Source organism: Temnothorax americanus, unplaced genomic scaffold, assembly GCF_048541705.1.
Source record: "Temnothorax americanus isolate GAGA-0224 unplaced genomic scaffold, ASM4854170v1 Scaffold3, whole genome shotgun sequence".
NCBI classification, from domain to species: Eukaryota; Metazoa; Arthropoda; class Insecta; order Hymenoptera; family Formicidae; genus Temnothorax; species Temnothorax americanus.
In genome coordinates this window covers 6,526,509-6,546,217 of record NW_027509442.1, presented here as the reverse complement: position 1 = coordinate 6,546,217, position 19,709 = coordinate 6,526,509, and the positions used below count along the sequence as shown (strand labels likewise).

Below are 19,709 nucleotides of genomic sequence, written 5' to 3'. Positions count from 1 at the left end.
TAATTTTTTATATGGGGTTTTCAAGACGCTTTATTCGACAATTTATAGAAATATTGAAAATAACGTACTGCTCAGTAATTACGTACCTACAATCTAAAACAGAAATAATAACAACCACATCGCTATGCATGCAGAAGATCGTCATCGCTGTCCGATTGACACTGCGTAGGATCGGAAGCGTCGAGCAAAAGTCTAGCTTCCTCAGTGGTATCGACCTATGATGAAAAAGCAAGGTGTACATGTAGCATACATACGGTATTTTAATAAAGAAAAATTATGTAACATTATAAACGTTTTAAAGTAAGAAGAACGAAGCAAACGTACTCTACAATATTGGACACGACCTGAGCCTCTTCTGAAACTAAATAGGTTTATCCAGGAATGACAGCACGCCCTTTCTACTGGATTTCGGAAATAAATTAAAGCGGCTAACACCGCGATCACAGTTAGTACTACGCCTGCTACCGCTCCAGCTGTAAGCATAAATATTAATCATCATAATATTAATAATCATTATGCCGAAATAAACCGAGACAAATAGAAAGAAATAAATCAGGTGCAAAAAGAAGAATTTGATAAATTCATTATTAAAGTATAATAAAATAATGTTATTCTTTAATATTTTTCAACGTAAAATAATTCGACAAATGTTTGAAGATAAAGAGAAATTAACAATTTTATTTTGTTGTTTTCCTCAGTTATATAATAGAAATACTCTTATCACTTGCCTCGGACTGTCCCACTACTAAATTCAACAGTAACGTCGCATTCGAAATCTAATTATAAAGAAAGATGTGGCTGTTTACCGTGACTAGGAGAAAATTGTTCCAAGAGAATCCTGGAGGACGATGCATCTTCCCGAGACATATTCCGAGAATTGGCATGTTTCACGCAGATCACTTCGGTGTGCCACTCGAATTCCGCGCTGCATTGCGACTCCTGGGGATCATGAGAAAGAAAAAGAAGAAAAGAGTGACACCAAGTCGGATATGAATTGGTATAGCGTTTGCTTAATGTAAATTTTACATTAAATTAATTTACTCGGCGACTGCATCTGATAACTGTCCAGAGACTTAAACGCGTGACCGATATGACAATCTTATCCATCTCAGTTATAAATAAATGTTGTATATGTATATTTTATACGACCGACGATATTCAAAAGCGTAATTATACGGAGAGAAAAAAAACGGTAAGCATCGAGCGAATCGCCGAGAAAGTGGGACGTTAAAATTTTTATTTCAAGATATGAAGAATTGTGAGGAGCAAAACTTTTGGTTCTCAATATTTTTAGGATCCTCATATTCAGTGTAAAATAAATTAAAAATAAAATAAGTCGTCATATATATTTTAAAATTTTCTTGCACGATTTCAAATTGGACAATTTAAGATGATATAAGAATAGCTGAACTTGATATTAATCAATATAACGTAAGAAATACAGGTGAAATAAAGGTCAACTTCATATTTTTTAATGGAACCATAAATTCTGTAAGTTTGCCAAAGAGTAAAAACTTCTTAACGATTTTTGCATTTTTAAAGAAGTAATAAGACTTTAATATTTTTAAAGTCTGACAAATACATATACATATATATGTATGTAACAATTTCATCGATGTTACATAATATACAAAAAATTTCAATGATAGGAATGATAATAAAAATATCATTAGCACCTGGCCCCTCTTCTATTGTCGCTATTCTTATCAAGCTCGCGTATTAATATTATCAAACTGAATACATTTCGCATGTCATCGAATAGATAAGTGGTAACCGAATAAAAGAGTGCTAATCTAGAAAAGTCAACAGGCTAAAAAAGATTATTTGGAAGAAACAGATGCAAAGTGTAGCATGATAAACGTATATTACATATAAAAAACTAAAAAAGATCCGCATTATACACAGAGATGTATAACACAGATACATATATTATACAGAGACAAAAAAATTGTTACACAAGTTTCTATCGCCCCCAGCGCTTGTAATTTCCGACTGACGTGATGCGAGTGCGACTCCACACACACGATTCAGACATTTATGGCCCCGGGTGTACATCTGTTCTACATCTATTGCTGATAGTAGATAAAGAGAGACGGCGAGCGCGAACGAGACCGAGCGAGAGGAGGAACAGGAGGAGTACAAGTGGGACAAAGAGAGAATAAGAGGGGGTAGGGTGGAGTGGAAAGGGGGGGAACAGGGGGACAGGGGGACAGGTTGTTCACAATGAGCTGGAGTCAGTCCGGTGCCAGAGCATGCCAGAGTGCGCGGTCGTGCGGTCGAATTGATAGTGTGTCTCAGTGACAGCTCCGATGAGTCAAATCGGGTTTCTCTACGTTGGGACCGTTCGCCAGCAGCCGCGGCGATCCTCCTCTACTTTCGGCATTTAGAATTTTGCCGCTGGCGAATTCGAAGAGACACAGAGTGCCGTCGGAACAAATTCTCTTTCTATTTCTTTTTTTTTTTTTTTATATAATACAGGAAGATTGTGCGCGGAAGATCACGTGTCGCGCGCGTACGCGTATAATACGAGAGGTGTAGATACACGTACGCGCGTTTGTGATATTCGTTACTGGGTAACAATCTATTGTCGCCCGACGGAGGAAAAACGGAAACGGCGGCGGAAAGGGGGGCCCCCCCTGCAAATGGTCGTAACGTAGCCCAACATATTGCGATTGGTGAGTAAAAACGACGCGCGCCTGCGGACGGACGGACGTATCGTTTCCGCGTAACCGGTTCAGGCACCGCCTCGCGCCTGACCGACCATCCCGGATCCGCATGCAGGATCGGATCCAGCCGATTTTGCTCGTAGCCAATAGATCTCCAGCCCAGACAGCGCAGTGTCCGAAATCGGGACGTGAGACCCGATTTTGGACATCGTGTCGCCTGGGAGCGATCTCGTTCGGAAAAAGGAAAAAAAAAGGTGCGGGTGTTCCGCAACCGCTGACTAACAATATTGCCGCCATATTGTTTGCAGACTCGCCAATCGAAATTCGTTTTCCAAGAATCAATTGGTCAATAACGATCGAAATTCAACAACGTCGCACCGCCCGAATTCCTTATCGCAAAGGGAACGTGTTTGCGCTTGCTCTTCTCTCCTCCTCCTCCCGCGCGCTTGATAGGCTGACATAATAGAAATTTGAAAATGCAAAGAAGAAAGATCTTCTATATTCTGATGAACCGCGTAAATTAATCACATTAAGGCAGATTTAGTTTTCTTTGTGTCTTTTGCGGAAATAAAAGTTTTAGACATAAGACGTTATCAAGACGTCTCTAAGACGTTTTATGTTCTAATTGTCTGGGAAATGGAAATGGAATAATTTAAATAGGAAATTTTATATTACAAGTTCAATATTTTTATTTATGAATTCTATCAATTTTACACCTGTGTAAAATTGATAGAGATTTCATAAATAAAAATATATATTCACACGTCGCTGTTAATCGGGTTTAGCAACATCTTTTTTTTTAACGAGGGGGAAACCTTACGTACTAGAGAGCATCTTCGGGAAAGGACCAGGGGGTATATCGGATTCCTTTTTCCCGGTTGACCTTTTTCGAGTGCATTGGTAAGGGTACCCCGCGGGAACCAACATTTGCATCACTTCCGGGAGGGTTTAGTGTGTGTAACATCGGTTGAAATCTTAAAATCTTGATTTTGTCAGAGAAATACAGAAGATATCCTACTTTTAATAATTTTATTTTGAGTTGCACAATCATAACAACTTATTTATGTTCATATAGTGACCAATGTGGAGACTAACTTTAATCTCGTTAGGTAAAGTTTACCTTACCTTTTATATCTTTTTTTTTTTTAATTTTAAGAAAGAAAAAGATAAAAGTAAAGTAAACCAAGATCACAAAATTGATCTACGTTGGTGGAAATAGAAATTAGCGTTTACCGCACGTTTCCTTAAAACCGGACTTATATAAGTTTACCTTTCTTCGTCAAAAAGTGCAGAGCAATAACAATTATTATAAAGCCGGATTTAACTAAACATTTGTACGACATCTTACGCCAGTAATTGTAACTACGGATGTTATTAAACCCGACTAATAGTAAATGTGTAAACATCGTCCCGTCTTTTCATAGACAGATCAGGCGTACTGACGTACAAACGCCTGAATATGGTGGGTAAGTCAGACCCTGGCATGACGCAAACAACGTTCGTTCGTGTAGGCACGCGCCAAGGACGATCCACACATAACTGGCGAGTGGCGTTTCGTTGATCGAATTGTAGCCGAGCCATTTGGTATTCCCAAGGATCAGGATACACCGCTTTCTTTTCCTCTTTTTTTTTTCCTACCGTCACGCGACGTTCGTCTATATCTAATCGAGCCGTTTGGTATTACCAAGGATCGGGGTATACCGCTTTCTTTTTCTCTTTTTTTTTCCTACCGTCACGACGTTCGTCTATCTAAAGTAAATCAACAAGGCCCGTAAGATCCGTTCTCCTCACAATCCCACCAAATCCCACAAACTCGGTCATTACCACTGGGGTAATAACGTATGCTCTTTGGGAATGTCCCGGCGAGCCCCGACGACGCCGTTGTGGCTTTACAGCGCGTTTACACGTCCGATGTTTATATAACGCGGGACATAATTGAAACATATCCAAGAAAGATACGCGACAAGAAAGCGAGAGGAGCAAAGGAGTCGCGTCGTATCGCGGGAATCGAGATATAATTGTAGCTTAATGAACTCTGGATCCGGGTGTCTATCGATCTTCTTTTTTCTCCTCTATGTTGCTAACTAATGTCAAATTGAAATGTCGGACAGTAAGTAAACTGTCGAACGCGTGAGAGCGTGTGCTCCAATAAGAGGATCTCCGATAAGAGGAAAAAGCGAAAATTATATACGTCATGTTTGTAAAAAGAAAGGGCGGGATGTTTTATGTATATAGTTTCGTATACTTGGAAACGAATGTATACATATATGTATATACACGGAGAATGGAAAATAGAAAGAAAGAAAGCGAAAAAATATCGCGGAGCGTGCAAAGATCACGTGTTATCATTAATATGATAGCACTTTTTACGCAGAAATTGCCCGCCGCGAACGCAGAGTTTGCGGGGACATATTCGATATAAATGACAATTCACGAGAATTTATCGGATTTGGTTCATTTGTTGCGAAAACATCGATAATTTCTTTCTCAAGTCTCAGGGAAAGTCACTTTAAATATTTTTTAAGCAACCAATTGCGAAACATCCTTTTACGCAATTAGATAAAATAAAAAGATTCGAAACTTTCCTCTCTTTCTCTTTCTTTCTAGGTAAAAGTGTTGAAACCAATGAGCATTTAATTAATAAATATCTCGAGAAACTACGTAGCTTTATTTCAAACTTTACTCGAGCCAGCGCGATGAATCTTCGGTCCAACACTTGCATGTGTAATTGATAAAGAAAATTAATCAGTAAAATCTGCGATTAAGTCTTGCCGATTTTGTGTTTATATTTCTACCAATGTAGATTAATTTAAATCTCGGTTTATAACTTACTTTTCATCTTTATCGAGTTCTAAGAATTAGAAAAAGATGAAAAAGTAAATTAAACCGAAATTGAAGTTTTAATCGTGTTTTTTGTGTACCTCTGCATGGCAATCATCGCATCGGCCTTTAACATTTTTAAGAAATGTCGTCGCAAATATCAAAAAAATCCATCAGAATTACGATATTTAATGAATTCTAAGAAGTAGAAAAAGATAAAAGGTAAATATTAAATCGAGATATTTCATTTAATCTGTATTAATATATAGAGATGAACATTAGCCGTCTTTTTTGTACCTCTGCAATCATCGCTTCAGCCTTTAACATTCTTATAAGAAATGTCGTCGCAAATGTCAGAAAGATCCGTCAGTCGTCAGAATTATGGAATTTAATGGATTCTAAAAAGTAGAAAAAGATAAAAAGAGTAAATTAAATCGAGATTTAAGTTAATCTGCATTAATATAGAAATGAATATTAGTCGTCTTTTTTATGTACCTCTGCAATTGTCGCCTCGGTCTTAACATTCTTAGAAAATGTCGTCGCAAATCTCAGAAAGACCCGTCAGAATCACAGAATTTGGATAAAATCTCAAGCGTGTTATTTGTTTGCGTTTAAATGCATGCGGTTTAACGAGTATTAATATCTTACCGGTTATCGTGTTTATCAGCGATACAGGCGAATTAGATTTTTCAAGTTTAACAGAGTGCTCTCGAACGGTGTAAAAACGAACACCGATCGAAGAAAAAACTCAATAGTTTTTGAATGAAAGATAATAGTGATCAATCACGCCGATAGCGTATCATTTTCGCATGTTCTTAACGCTATTTTCATACGATTACTTAAAATATAACCGAACAATAATGCGGCGTAATACGTATACATGGAAAAGAAAGAGTATATATACATCCGGAGATATATGTTAAAAACTTTCAGTGATTTTTCAAAATTATCTTCGACCCAAAAACTATTTCATATTTTCGACGTTCGTTAAACATTTGTAGCAATTATGCATACACACCCCTTGTTACAAAACATTAAATAAATCAAAATTATCTATTCAATTTACAATAATATTTTGAACATAAAATAATAGATCTTTCTTTCTCTCTTTTCGAAAAATCTTGTGAGATATATATCGTCATTATAATTGAAAAAATTCTTAAATCTCAAATTTTTTAATCTTGAAAAGCAAAATTCACGTATAAGTACTTGAATTTAATACAATGAATGAAGTTTTTGCTGTTCAGTTTTATTTCAAACCTGAATTTCGTAAGAATTAAAATCGAATTTCATTAAAATCAATCTTATTTTATGTGATATACGAAAATGGCAAATCCGGCTATAATTATAAAATAATCAATTTAAAAAAGAATCTGTTTTTAAAAAATTGGAGATTTTGGAACATCCTGTATATATATCTCCGTTTATATCTGTATACTTTTCGACCTTTATAAGCCTCAAAATAATTGATTCTCTCATTTCGGTTCGGATTAATTTCCATCGATAATGAATTAAACGATAGGTTTTTCCTCGTTGTAAAACTATTTTTTAACTATAATACTGCGAATAGATTATTTGCATAGATGGATAACGATTTACGTAAGTGTGGATTTACCTAATACCATACACCTTGTAACGCTAATGTTTTTTCTTTACGAGAAGTATAAATAAATAAAAAAGTAACAGCGAATATACGATTACTATGAATTGCAAATAATTTGCGGTAAATTTCTAAGAAATAGGTTTATAATGATGCTGTTTTTTTTACCGTCCACAAAAGAGATACAAAACGATTGCTGCCAATTGAAGATAAATTATACACTACAAATAATAACAGCTTCGTGCCAGAAGTTTCCCCGTTTTTCTATCAGCTTCTGATTCAGATAAAATGCCACATTTAAAAAAAAAAAAAAAAAGGAAAAATGTACAATTTGTCGTTCGGTTCGCCATACGGTAGAATCCGATAAATATGTATAAGTATTTCGGTGAAAAATAAATATATCTTCATTGAGATTCCGGATTAGGGAAATACCAAGAATCGTGACCTAGTCTTTTACTGTAATAGTTTCCGTTTGCAATTATCTCGTTTGTAACACATTAAGGCTTCCACGAATCTTACTAGTAGGATCTTCTATCTACTGTCACAATGTAAATTTTATTTTTATTAAAAGCTTTAAAACTTTATTATTTGGAGTACATGAAAACGAAGCCCCAACGATCGTGTTTTTAATCATTCGGTGGATCCTTTTGAAATTTATAGTTTTTATACGAGTCGTCCAGTAGCTATCACAATATAACATTATAATTGTAGAATTTAAATCGAAGATCGAGCTGTGCAATACCTCATGAACTACATTAAATTTTCGTAATTAAATAAAAATGTAGAAAGATACAGGTTTTTCTCGTTGCTATACTTTGCTATATATTTTTTTACGTATCACAATATCAAATAAAATAAAAAGCATATCCATAAATAAAATTTGAAACAAAACAAAATAAACTTTTTCTTATGTACAAGAGAAATTTATGAATGCCTGCATATAAATTCATATTTTAATTATAAATATACAGAATTTTAAAAAGTTTTATACAATATGAATAAAAATATAAGAAAAAAATTTGTAATATATGAGAGTATTGGCAACTGTAAGAGCATAGCAACGAGCTTATCTCGAAAAGAGGAAGTGTTACATTTATCTAAGCCACGATACTTCCAATTTTCAGTGTTCTGCTTGATATTTGCAAGAGAATAAATTAATATTGAAAAAAAATAATATTAATAATTGTAATAAAATAATTGAAGGGTACAGAGGAAAAACGATCAAAGTCCACTTTTTATCGAAATTGATCTAATGCTATCTCGTGACATTTTCAAAGAACTTTTATAATTCTTATCTGTTTTAATCAAGAACAGTTACAAGTCATTCGAAATAAGTCCGAAAGATGTACCCACGCCAGGGAAAAACGATCCTAATTCACGCGCTTGTGAAGAACCATCAGAGTCAGACGTAAACACTAACAAGGAGAACTTGGGAGCTGCGAAATTCGGTCTTACAACAATAATATATACAAGGTTAAATCTTTTCTTGTTAGTAATTCTTAAATGGCTGACCAATAATCAATAATATTTTAGGTACACACTCAGGGAATCCCTTACAAACTGTTAACGTATGATTCATATCTGCGTTTTGCAGCCCGTAAATTCTCCTTGTAAGTAAAAACACTGTCCATTCTGATATTTACTGCCAGTATCTTTTTTCACTAGTTTCCAATTATCTGATGTCTTGAAACTTAAAAATGCGTTTTTCTCGAAATTATCCCGGAGGGACATTGATCGGTTTTCCCCTGTACCCTTCAACTGTAATAGAATAAGTATATAATTAATAAAATAATGTACAACAATAAAAAATGTGTGTTTATGTTTGTTTAAACAGATATCTGAGGATCAGACTAAACACAAGATGATCACTCGTGAAGCATTTGCAATATTGGCTATTGCTCTGGGCAGCGTTTCCACTTTACATTGCCCAACAAATCAGTCGTGCATCTGTGCTCCGAGTGTCGATGGAGGAATCGAGATAAACTGTATAACGAAAAATGACTCCTCGTTTCTCGTGAACATTCAACAAGGCCAATTTATAAAAGTACGTCTCTACTAGTTACGAGCGTTTTGCATTTATCGAGACACAGTTACAGAGATCTATGCGAAAAATTAAATTATTCGTCCCAACCATTCCAAGACCTTTATATTCAAAGACCGGGTGATTCAGAGCACCCATGCGCCAGCCTTTTTTTATATGACGTGACAGGAAGTTATATAGGAACAAAATTTGCATTACTAATGGGCACCTAAAGTAATCATCGATGATGGTTCTTCGAACATGGTTCGGTTCAGTTTGGTAGTTGGTTTGGCTGCGCTGTAATTTTGACGACATTCAAAAACGACTGGCACGAGTGTTCTGAATTACCCGAATGTACTCAAGAATTTGGCATAGACCACAAATTGATTCTTAGCCAGCAATATTATAAAATAGAGGTTATAATTTCTTCGTAGCTCATCATTCTTTTTAATATTTGATGGTATCTCTCATTCGTTAATTTTTTTTCTTTAATCAATCATTCCACAGAAACATAAATGTAAAATTTGAGAAAGAATATATAAATTTACGAATATTCGTCATCTGACTATCTGATATATTTTCTATTCCGTCCTCGGTTTTGAATATTTTCAAAAAAATATTTGGAACTATAATACCGTTTTAAAATTGGAAAAAAAAACTGCGTTATCCTAAGATATTTTCATAAATTTTTTATACTTTTTTTTTAATTAATCAAATTTGCATCAGTGGGTTTTCTTTTTTACACAGATCGTATGCATTAACTCTCCGGAATGGTCAGATTTCCACTTAGACGTGTCGTCCTTGCCAGGATTTAAGACCATCAAAACGATGTTCTTCTCCAGGTGTGATTTACCGACTAACAACAGTTTAGGCGAAATCACGCAAACGCTAGGAATCACCGGCGTGGAAAAATTGATCTTTCAATCGTACAAGAATTTGAGCTTCGCCCTGGTCAAGCATCATTTGGATGACTTCGAAAATTTGAAGTCTCTGTCCTTAACGAGCAACAATGTGTCCTACGCAGATAAAGATCTATTAGCTGGTCTAGTCAACTTAACGAACCTCAACTTGCGCGACAACAATTTACACCAAGTCACAGGATTTTTCAACTACACTCCCGGACTGCAGTTGCTCGAATTGGGCGACAATGCTCTGCAATCGATAGAACCAGGCACATTCGCCAATCTGAAAAATCTGACGTTTCTCAATTTATGGAAAAATCATTTAACCGAGCCCCGATCGGGAATTTTCGACGAGCTCGTCGCTCTCAAGAGCCTCGATCTCAATATGAATTACATGGTCAAGTTACCGGAAGACATCTTCGCGAAACTCGAAAACCTCGAGGTTATCAACTTATCTCGAAACAATTTCACAAATTTACCGAAGAATCTGTTACAAAATAACATAAAACTACGCAATTTCACTCTGTTTGACAACAAGCGAAATATGACAACCTTGCCAGATGCATTTTTCGCTAATTTAACGAAACTGGAGATGTTGAAATTGAAAAGGAACGGATTTGTCACGCTACCGGAAGATCTCTTCTGGGGATGTACTTCGCTAATTAATATCAATTTGGAACGAAACTATCTTCGAACCTTACCTAAATACATATTCCGAGATTTGAAGGAACTCAAAATTTTGGAATTGAATTTTAACGATCTTGAAAATTTGCCTGATTATATCTTTTCGAATACCGAGCATTTAGTAAAATTAGATTTATCAAAAAATCGAATTACCTCCATTTCCAAGTACGTTTAAATGACTGTTATTATACGAACGATAACAATTGCTTGTGTTTTTCATACTTTTATCAATAGATAATTCTTTGCAGTGACCTATTCAGTGGATTGCGCGCTTTGGAGGAACTAAATATACAAGAAAATCAGCTGATGACTATTTCCAACCAAGGTTTCAGTTCCTTAATACACTTGAAGATTGCAAATTTGTCCTACAATAATCTTACTTTACAAAGAAATTCTATTATTGATAAATCGCCTATTATCGATAAGTCGCCTTTTCACGATTGCTCGAATTTGGAGGAATTATATTTAGCCAATAACAGTATTTCGGAAATATTTAGTGACTGGATTGTAAGCGATGTACGACTCCGAAAATTGGATCTCAAATATAACAATATATCTTCTATTCAAGTAAGTATAATTATCTGGAAAAAAGCACCTCTAAAACTGACATAAATGCGACAGATAGATTTATAAGACTTGACGGTACTTTTTCTTTTCTAATTTCAGACCACAGATATGCAGTTTATATCGAGTAATATCAAAGTGGATTTGACTCACAATAAAATAAAGCACATCTTCTTACGCGATGCCGAATTCACAGTAATTGATACACAGGCTTCTCAAGACGCGATAATATTAGTAGATGATAATCCGTTAGAATGCGATTGTCGATTGTACGACTTTCTGCGTTATATCGAGGGCAGAATGCATCCTAAAGTCCAAAATTATTTCCACATAATACCAGGAAATTTAACTTGCCAAAGCCCGGACGAGTTGAAGAATGTGCGCGTTACGGACTTGAATTCTAAAACATTCACGTGTGTGCTAAAGGAACCCAAGGTGTGTCCCGAAAAGTGCGACTGTTTTATAAGACCCGAGGACAGAGCGTTCATATTCGATTGCTCTCACAAAAACTTGACTATTGTGCCAAGCGATATAAAAAAGCCTGTCGATGGTTCCTTCCAATTCGATTTGAATTTCTCCGGCAATCGGTTAACTCGCATGCCAGATTTGAAAGCAATGGGATTTGAATCGGTGAGGAAACTTATTTTATCTCACAACGCCATTTCTGAAATTCCTCTGGACAGATTATCCAACACACTACAGGTGCGTAAATTTATCTTTTATATAGAATATTTGAGAGATTGATAAGAAAGAATTAAAAAATCTAGTAAAGGTATTTATAAGAATAGATTTAAAAAAATTAATAAAATGCGCGGGTCAATCTTAATCTCGAGTATTCGCAAATCGTCGCGTCGCGTAAAAGAGTCACGGTCGGTCTCGCTCCGCGTGTACTTGGCGCGAGACACTACCGTGTCTCTTGATTTTTTCAGATTGTCTTGTAAAGTGATACACATAAAATAAAGGAAATAAAGGGGGAAAAAAAAGATAGGATTGAGTTGCACTTCAGTTAAAATTTAACATCAAATTCTATTTCAGGTCTTGGAGCTACATAACAACAACATGTCAAGAATACCTTCTAAAGTGCTAGAATTCCTGAAACAATCTACGAATTTAACTCGATTAACGTTACACGAAAATCCATGGGAATGCGATTGCGAAGCTAAGGATTTTCTAAGTTTTATTCAAGCGAAATTCACGAATCTGACCGATCTGCTTAAAGTGACGTGTTCGGGAAGGAACATTTCCGTATCGGAAATGAAAATGGATGATTTTTGCCCGTTGTACACGACAGCGATTATCGGCATTTGTATAGTAATCTCTCTAGCGGGATTTCTTATCGGCATCTTTGGGCTACTCTATTACAAATACCAACAGCAAATTAAGGTGTGGCTTTTCGCGCATCAGTGGTGCTTATGGTTCGTAACGGAAGAGGAGTTAGATAAGGAAAAATTGTACGACGCATTCGTGAGCTTCTCGCACAAGGACCACGACTTCGTCGTGGACGAACTGGTGCCCAAGTTGGAAAATGGTCCGACGCCGTTCAAGCTCTGCCTTCACTATCGAGATTTTCTACCGGGCGAATGGATCCCGGCGAATATCGCCAGCGCCGTAGAAAATTCCAGACGGACGATAGTAGTGCTGTCGCCGAACTTCCTGAAGAGCGTCTGGGGAAGGATGGAATTTCGTGCCGCCCACAGTCAAGCGTTGAGCGAAGGTCGAGCGCGAGTGATATTAATCTTGTGCGACGACATCGGCCCGACCGACGACCTGGACCCAGAACTGAAGGCGTACTTAAGCATGAACACGTATGTCAAATGGGGAGATCCCTGGTTTTGGGACAAATTGAGATACGCGCTGCCGCATCAGCCTAAACCCGCGAGAAACAGCATCGCCGGGAAGAAAATCTTCGAGAATCACCAACTGTACATTCAAACGAACGGGGAAAAGAAGGAGCTCATCTATCCGATTGGGCTTCCTGAGACTCCACCGATCACTACGCCGCCGGTCGACACGCTTAAAAAGTTCACGTGTGATAAAGAGTCGGAGGTACAATTGATTTCGAATGGGTACTCCCCGCGGGAGTCGCGTAAGTTGAATGGAAACATAGCGATCATTCTCTCACCCGAACGTTTAATGAAACGCGACAATGAAGAATGTCTTGTCTGATAGCACGAAGGTAGAAGTATCCATGAAGAATAGTAACTAGTAATCATTTATTTAGGTCCGTCTTTGATATGTGCAATATCAAGAGCCACGCAAGAACATTTTGATATTTTTTTTTATTTTTTTTAAGAAGGCTTGATCTTAATTTAGAATCTTCAATCAAAACAATTAAGGATACAAACTTAAGAAAACAATAAAAAACAAGCAGGAAAAATGAGTGATGAGCAACTGACTGATGTTAGATTAAACTCACTATAGATATATAACTATTATTATAATTTATCGACTTTTTATCGATTCCTATAAAATTAAATAATTTTCAGGAATAACTCATTTATAAGTAACTTAGATAAAATATTACTTTATATATATTTTAAACATTTACTATATTGCTATCGATATAAATTTGCGGGAAATATCTAAGAATTTTTCGCTTAATCATAAGAAATACGTACTTGAATTCAAGTACTTCCTGCGGGTCATATGAAATTCCAGAATAAAATTTTTGGAACTTGTTACAAATTATAGCTTTGATTATGTGAATACTACATAATATTATCAAATGTTTAATCCTCTCGTAAATATGTCATTTTGAAATGCATCTTTAATGGTGTAGTTTTTCGTGCAATATTGTAAGCTTTATTGCACACACACAAGGTACAGTTTAATAACTTTTATAAGAAAATACTCAAGGGTTATTTCATGTATTGTGATACACTTAAGTCATAAAATATACCTGTGTATAATGCAATAATATTATAATGAAAAAATAGTTTATAGGTTTATATACGTAATATATATATATTTTTATATAATAGTTTATATAAGGTGTTTCCTATAACTTGATTAGCATCAACGTTTAAAAACGCATTATTTTATCAATTTTTATTAAATATTGATATAATAGGAATGGGATACATCCTGTATATAAGTTAAAGTTATTAAAACAGTACCTGATAAACAATTAATTTCACTTTAGAAAGCATTTTCATGCATTGATATGCAAATACATCAAGTGCCTTGATTTTTAGTGTATATTTTTTCATACCGCCACTTTTGGACCAATTTGACAGATGTTTGTTCTTACGAAAACTCAAAGCATGTGTATAATTTTTTTCCAATTATTTTATAAGAACTTAAAAGATTTACGTTATGATACGAAGATATGCTGAATTCGTGTTATAATAATCAACATATAAATATTGCAATTATAATCATCTTTGTATAGTTTGATACTATACTTGTATATAAAAAATCTAAAACGTGCCGTATTATAAGCACACGTTACACATTAAAATTTTAAAACGAAATATGCAGAGTGAATCATAGATATGTACATTATATATGTGATGCGTGTATATGTGTAAATATACATAGATTTATAAAACAAGACTTAATTGTATATATTAGATCTTCAAATTTGTAAGAAATAATGTTTTTGCTAGACATTCGTGTTAGGCAATTATATCTAAATTGTCTAGAAGAAAACTTCGAAATGTCATGCATAATTATTAATATAGAAGGAAAAATTCAAAAATAAGCTTAAATTAAATTTATACAAATTTATTAATTTGTGTTTTGTTTATATGCTTGTATATATAAATGAAAATATATATTACTCAAAGTATAAATTTTTATTTCTTATTTTTGAAAAATTTCCTTCGTAGTTTGTAGAAAAATATTCAATCAAATTTTATATATTTTTGACTTACCAATAATAGTTTCGGTGCACCGATGCCCATGGATTCGTTACATATAAATCTTACTTCGGACGTGTAAGAATCTGTTACAAGAAAAATGTAATTTTAAGACACAATGGAGAATTAATCACGAATACATTAATAAAACAGAAATGTTTAACTTACTGTTGTTACATTTACTGCCATTTGAATATTTAAGTTTTACGTCGTCACGGCTGTAATCAAAAATCACACTTCCCCGCGATCCATAACCGTTGCCTTCGCGACATACAGCAGAACCGTTGCAATATTTCTCTCCGCCGCAAATATTTAAAGCATACTCCTTGCCTTGTCTGCTTTTCACCTAGTTTTAGTTTTACTTCTGATTAGCTTTTTCAAAATGTTGATATCGTCAGCAGACATTATATATGTGCATCATGTATTGTATGCAAAGAGATACCGTTAGAGATAGCTACAAAGCTGTCATCCACATTTTAAACTCACATAATGTATCTGTTGCTTCTTGTATAATAAAGAAAGATCATATTCATATGAAAGGAAACTATCCTTTATAGTACATGGCGCTGTCCAACCTCCCATCACTGCTCCACATGCTATACTCGTATTCCACTCAAATACATAAGTACAATTAGCATAACGTTTATATACTGGAAGTCCCTGAAATATGAAAAACATGAAAATGTATTGAACTTTATAAAATAAACTAGACAATACATAAATTTAAGTAGAAGTTTAAGCTTATTACTAAAGACGTTAATTCTTTAATGATAAATAAAGCTACAACAAAATTATGACTTTCTTACAAATTCTTTCAACTGTAAAATTTGATCTCGAGTTAAAAGATAAATTTATCATTAAAATTCAGATTAAACTACTGTATTGGGTTTAAGATTAAACTACAGAATTTAGAATTTAAAATTGAGAATTTAAATTTAAAATTTAGAATTGAGAATTGAGAATTTAGAATTGAGAATTTAGAATTTAGTTTTTGGGTTTTGTGGGACTAAACCACAGATTAAACAGAAAAACACTTAGAAAGTTTCTGTTACCTGATTATTATTATCGCAAATAAATGTAAAATTTGAAGATATCGTTTTAGCTGGATTCTCGGGACATTGTGATCCATTGATATAACGTAACACTGTTCGTAGATCTTTATTTAATGTTGGATTGTCCTCAGGAAATCCTAAACTCTGTTAAATTATTTTAATAAAAATATGCACATATTGAAAGTTGCTATACACTTCCAATTATTATGTCGGTGACTATTTAAATGACTCTATACTTACGATTTCATTGGTATATTCATTCTTCGAATTTACCGAAACTTTACAAGCAGCACTACCATGTGCACATGTAACACCTTGAGTTGGAACCAACGGTCGGCATATATTTATGTGAAATTCTGTGCCGTTGGCTTTTATAATGTAATTATTTGTAGATTTTATAAGCAGAGTTAAGTTGATTTCATCGTCATTGTCGGTAGCACATTTAATCTAGACAAAAGAATAATCCTTTATGTGTATTCTTTCAAAAAGAGAAAAATCAATGGCATACCACATAATCGTGCCTACTTTTTTCTCACAAACTAAATCTGTATTCCAATGTATGATAGTCTGACAAGGATATTCTTTCACGAGCAATGGCTGGTTGGGCGACCCTTGTGGCTCACACAAGAATCCGATAAGTGTATAGTGACGCATTCCATTTTCGCATGAATCTCCATCGGTATAATTCAAGTAGGGGCCACCTTGCTGCCATATCAGGTTTGTGTTAGCTTTTCCTAACGATGTACCAAGTTTTGAATTACATACTCCTGCATGAAGAAATGATAATTAATAGGTAAGATTTAGATCCATCATAATTAATCACAATGTGTGATACAGTTTGATGATAAAGTAGAGCACCTGTATTGGTTCCACATGTATTATCTGTGAGTGCACCGCAAACTCTGAATTTGTATTTTACACCGCTTGAATTTGTGACAGTAAAGTCTTTGTTCATTAGTGTTTGCAAGTTATATCTGCGTATTACAAAATGTATCAGTCAAATTATAAAATATATATTCATATATTTATCAGTATTGATCATATAATACCAAGGAACTATTCTTACGTGAAATTCGTAACTGGATTCGTAACGATACATTTGCCTGCTGTTTTAGCACTATGATTACGCAGGGTCTCAACATCGCACGCTGCAGCAGTATACCATATCAATTGATAATGACACACTTCTCTTCCTCCAATGTACTCTGGGGGTCTCTGGTAACAACATTATGATATTCACGTAACATATTTTTTTTATATATACATGCATAATATATTTTGTTATTATCTGATGCTATACCGTAGCTTCCAAATTACATATAAATGTAATAGTCGTTTTAACGTGTGGAGTTAAAATATTTTGCACGCATAACGCACCATCCTGGTATTCTATTTGTAAACTTCCGTTCCTAAAGAAAGGAGGTTTTTGTACCTCTCCTAAACTTGAATCTCTACAACAAGGTAAAACAGAAAAAAAATTATCTTAAATAAAAGAGATTTACCGTTATATATAGAAAAATTATATATTTGTATATAGGTATAACAAAACTAAATTATACTTATTACACTTACTTATCAGGATTCTCAGGATCGTCCAAACAAACTCCAGATTTAACTGGACACGTAGTACCGTGATGTATTACATTTTGGCAGACATTTAAGATTATCTTGGGTGACTTTGTTTCATTTCTCATACGAATCACATAGTTTTCTGAAGCTCTTGTTAAAAGACTTAGATCGTAATGACGTCCAGCGTTGGCAACTGTACAATTTGTTTGGGTTCTGGGTACACAAGCTAATGCTGTCTTCCATACTATGTGTAAGTTACACTCTTGGTCACCCTATAATATTTTCAAAATATTCCTATTATATATATGTATATCATTCGATCTAAACGTATTTAAGAGAAACTACTTACATGCGAAAATAATTCAGGATACGAATTACTCTCCGCGTCATAATCACAATGCATAATAATCTTCATCGTATAATTGGTTCCGTGTAGACAATTGTCACCAGTAAAATTAAATAAAATTCTTCCATTTTTATTATCTACACCCGGAGGAAACCTTCCTGTATGTACCAACAAAATTAATTGTAAAATAACGTCAAACTCACACAGTACCTTGATAGATAAAATGTCACATGAACCATAGAGCATCACCTATTCCTTTCTCCGTGTTGTTTCTTATCAGACATATGGCATAACCATCTTGGTTATTGCATTTTTTAATTAATGGGGAACACAGTTGCATACGTATCGCTTCATTGTCGTGCTCGATGATAATGTCTTCTTTATCAGACGACAACTTTGTTAAATTATATATAAGGTTTAACCTACGGTCAGGTACTTCGCAATAAGTTGAAGGAGTGACAGTTAAAACCTGCAATAAGAACGAAATATATAACTTTTCAGATTAACAAAAATTAATAACTTTACGGATCAACAACCTAAAGTTAACCGGCCATTTCATCAAGAAAAATAAAGTGGCTAGTTTTGAAATGTAAATGTAAATAACAAAGCTTGGGGATCATTATTTCCGGACAAATTGCCTACTTGCGTCAAAATACATGATAAATATGCAACGATGACGCGAGGCTAAATATACTTAAAAAGGTAAACACAATTAACTATGCACTACGTACAGCCGAAGTGATAATAGCCGATAAAGAGCAAAGAAAGAGTAATCCTTTCAATTTTGACATCGTTCTAGAATCAGGTCTTGCCTATTACATTATTTATCGGAATGATTCGCGATGCGCAACATCAGGTGCAGAACGAAGATGAAAATCATCGATAAGTTCCGCTGACAATTTCGAATCAGATGATTCAGAATGCGATATGACTCAGCTGACAGCAGCAGCGCACTAGGGAAAGGGAAAGGGAGGGGACATCGCCACGATCCTTTTTTCTTCTCTAAACTGCGCGCTTGCGCGGTGCCTAGTACCGCGCCGGCGCGAGAGCGGCCGAACGTGATTGGCCAGACTCGGGGGCTCGACTCGCGAGCCAATCACGTTCGACGTCTCGCTCGACGCCCGACTGTGCGGCGGCAACGGCGCGCGCAAGCGGCGCAAGGCGCAAGCAGTGAGACGTGAGACGTCGTCGGTCGTATAATATTTATCGATACATGTAAGATATAAATATTCTCGACTGTTGAGGATCAGTTTAATATTTATATCTTACGTGTGTCGATAAATATTAACTTATTTTATATATTACTACGTTTATATACGCGAGTGTTACTTCTGTAATAACTACGATAATTCCTTCGCGTAAACGGGATTTTGTAGTAACTTACGATAATTTACTCCGCGTAAACGAGTGATATATCGTAAGTTATTACTACAGAAGTAACGCTCGCGTGTAAACGTAGTATACGTTAAATATATAATATATATGCAATAAAAAAAATATATAGGTATATGCAAATGTATTGATGTTTTATCGGCAGTGTATGAAAATGAACGTGGCTACGTAGTACCGATTTCAAAAATGGATGTACTGGCGGTAGTGTACAGGCCTCTCTCTCTCTCTCTTTCT

At 35.0% G+C, this 19,709-nt stretch overlaps 2 protein-coding genes across 5 annotated transcripts; one reads left to right on the top strand and one right to left on the bottom strand.

Moving 5' to 3' along the window:
• Positions 1-17: 17 nt before the first annotated feature.
• Positions 18-19,054, bottom strand: Lerp (lysosomal enzyme receptor protein). Its single transcript, XM_077412078.1, has 16 exons — positions 18,815-19,054; positions 18,333-18,552; positions 18,087-18,241; positions 17,741-18,009; positions 17,469-17,619; positions 17,235-17,383; positions 17,027-17,142; positions 16,694-16,935; positions 16,409-16,615; positions 16,169-16,312; positions 15,603-15,776; positions 15,285-15,462; positions 15,132-15,202; positions 807-939; positions 325-473; positions 18-215 (listed from the first exon to the last, which is right to left on the bottom strand). Exons 1-16 carry the CDS (start codon positions 18,872-18,874, stop codon positions 123-125), a joined length of 2,511 nt encoding a protein of 836 aa, XP_077268204.1. The 5' UTR covers positions 18,875-19,054; the 3' UTR covers positions 18-122.
• Tl (toll like receptor) lies at positions 2,034-15,283 on the top strand. Of its 4 annotated transcripts, none has more exons than XM_077412076.1 (8): positions 2,034-2,675; positions 8,401-8,534; positions 8,620-8,696; positions 8,921-9,130; positions 9,854-10,857; positions 10,941-11,259; positions 11,359-11,958; positions 12,292-15,283. In XM_077412076.1, exons 4-8 carry the CDS (start codon positions 8,948-8,950, stop codon positions 13,420-13,422), a joined length of 3,237 nt encoding a protein of 1,078 aa, XP_077268202.1. In that variant the 5' UTR covers positions 2,034-2,675; positions 8,401-8,534; positions 8,620-8,696; positions 8,921-8,947; the 3' UTR covers positions 13,423-15,283. The 4 variants fall into 4 exon arrangements, with proteins under 4 accessions (XP_077268202.1, XP_077268200.1, XP_077268201.1 ...); XM_077412074.1 differs by having other exon boundaries at positions 8,401-8,559; XM_077412075.1 differs by having other exon boundaries at positions 8,396-8,559.
• Positions 19,055-19,709: the final 655 nt, after the last annotated feature.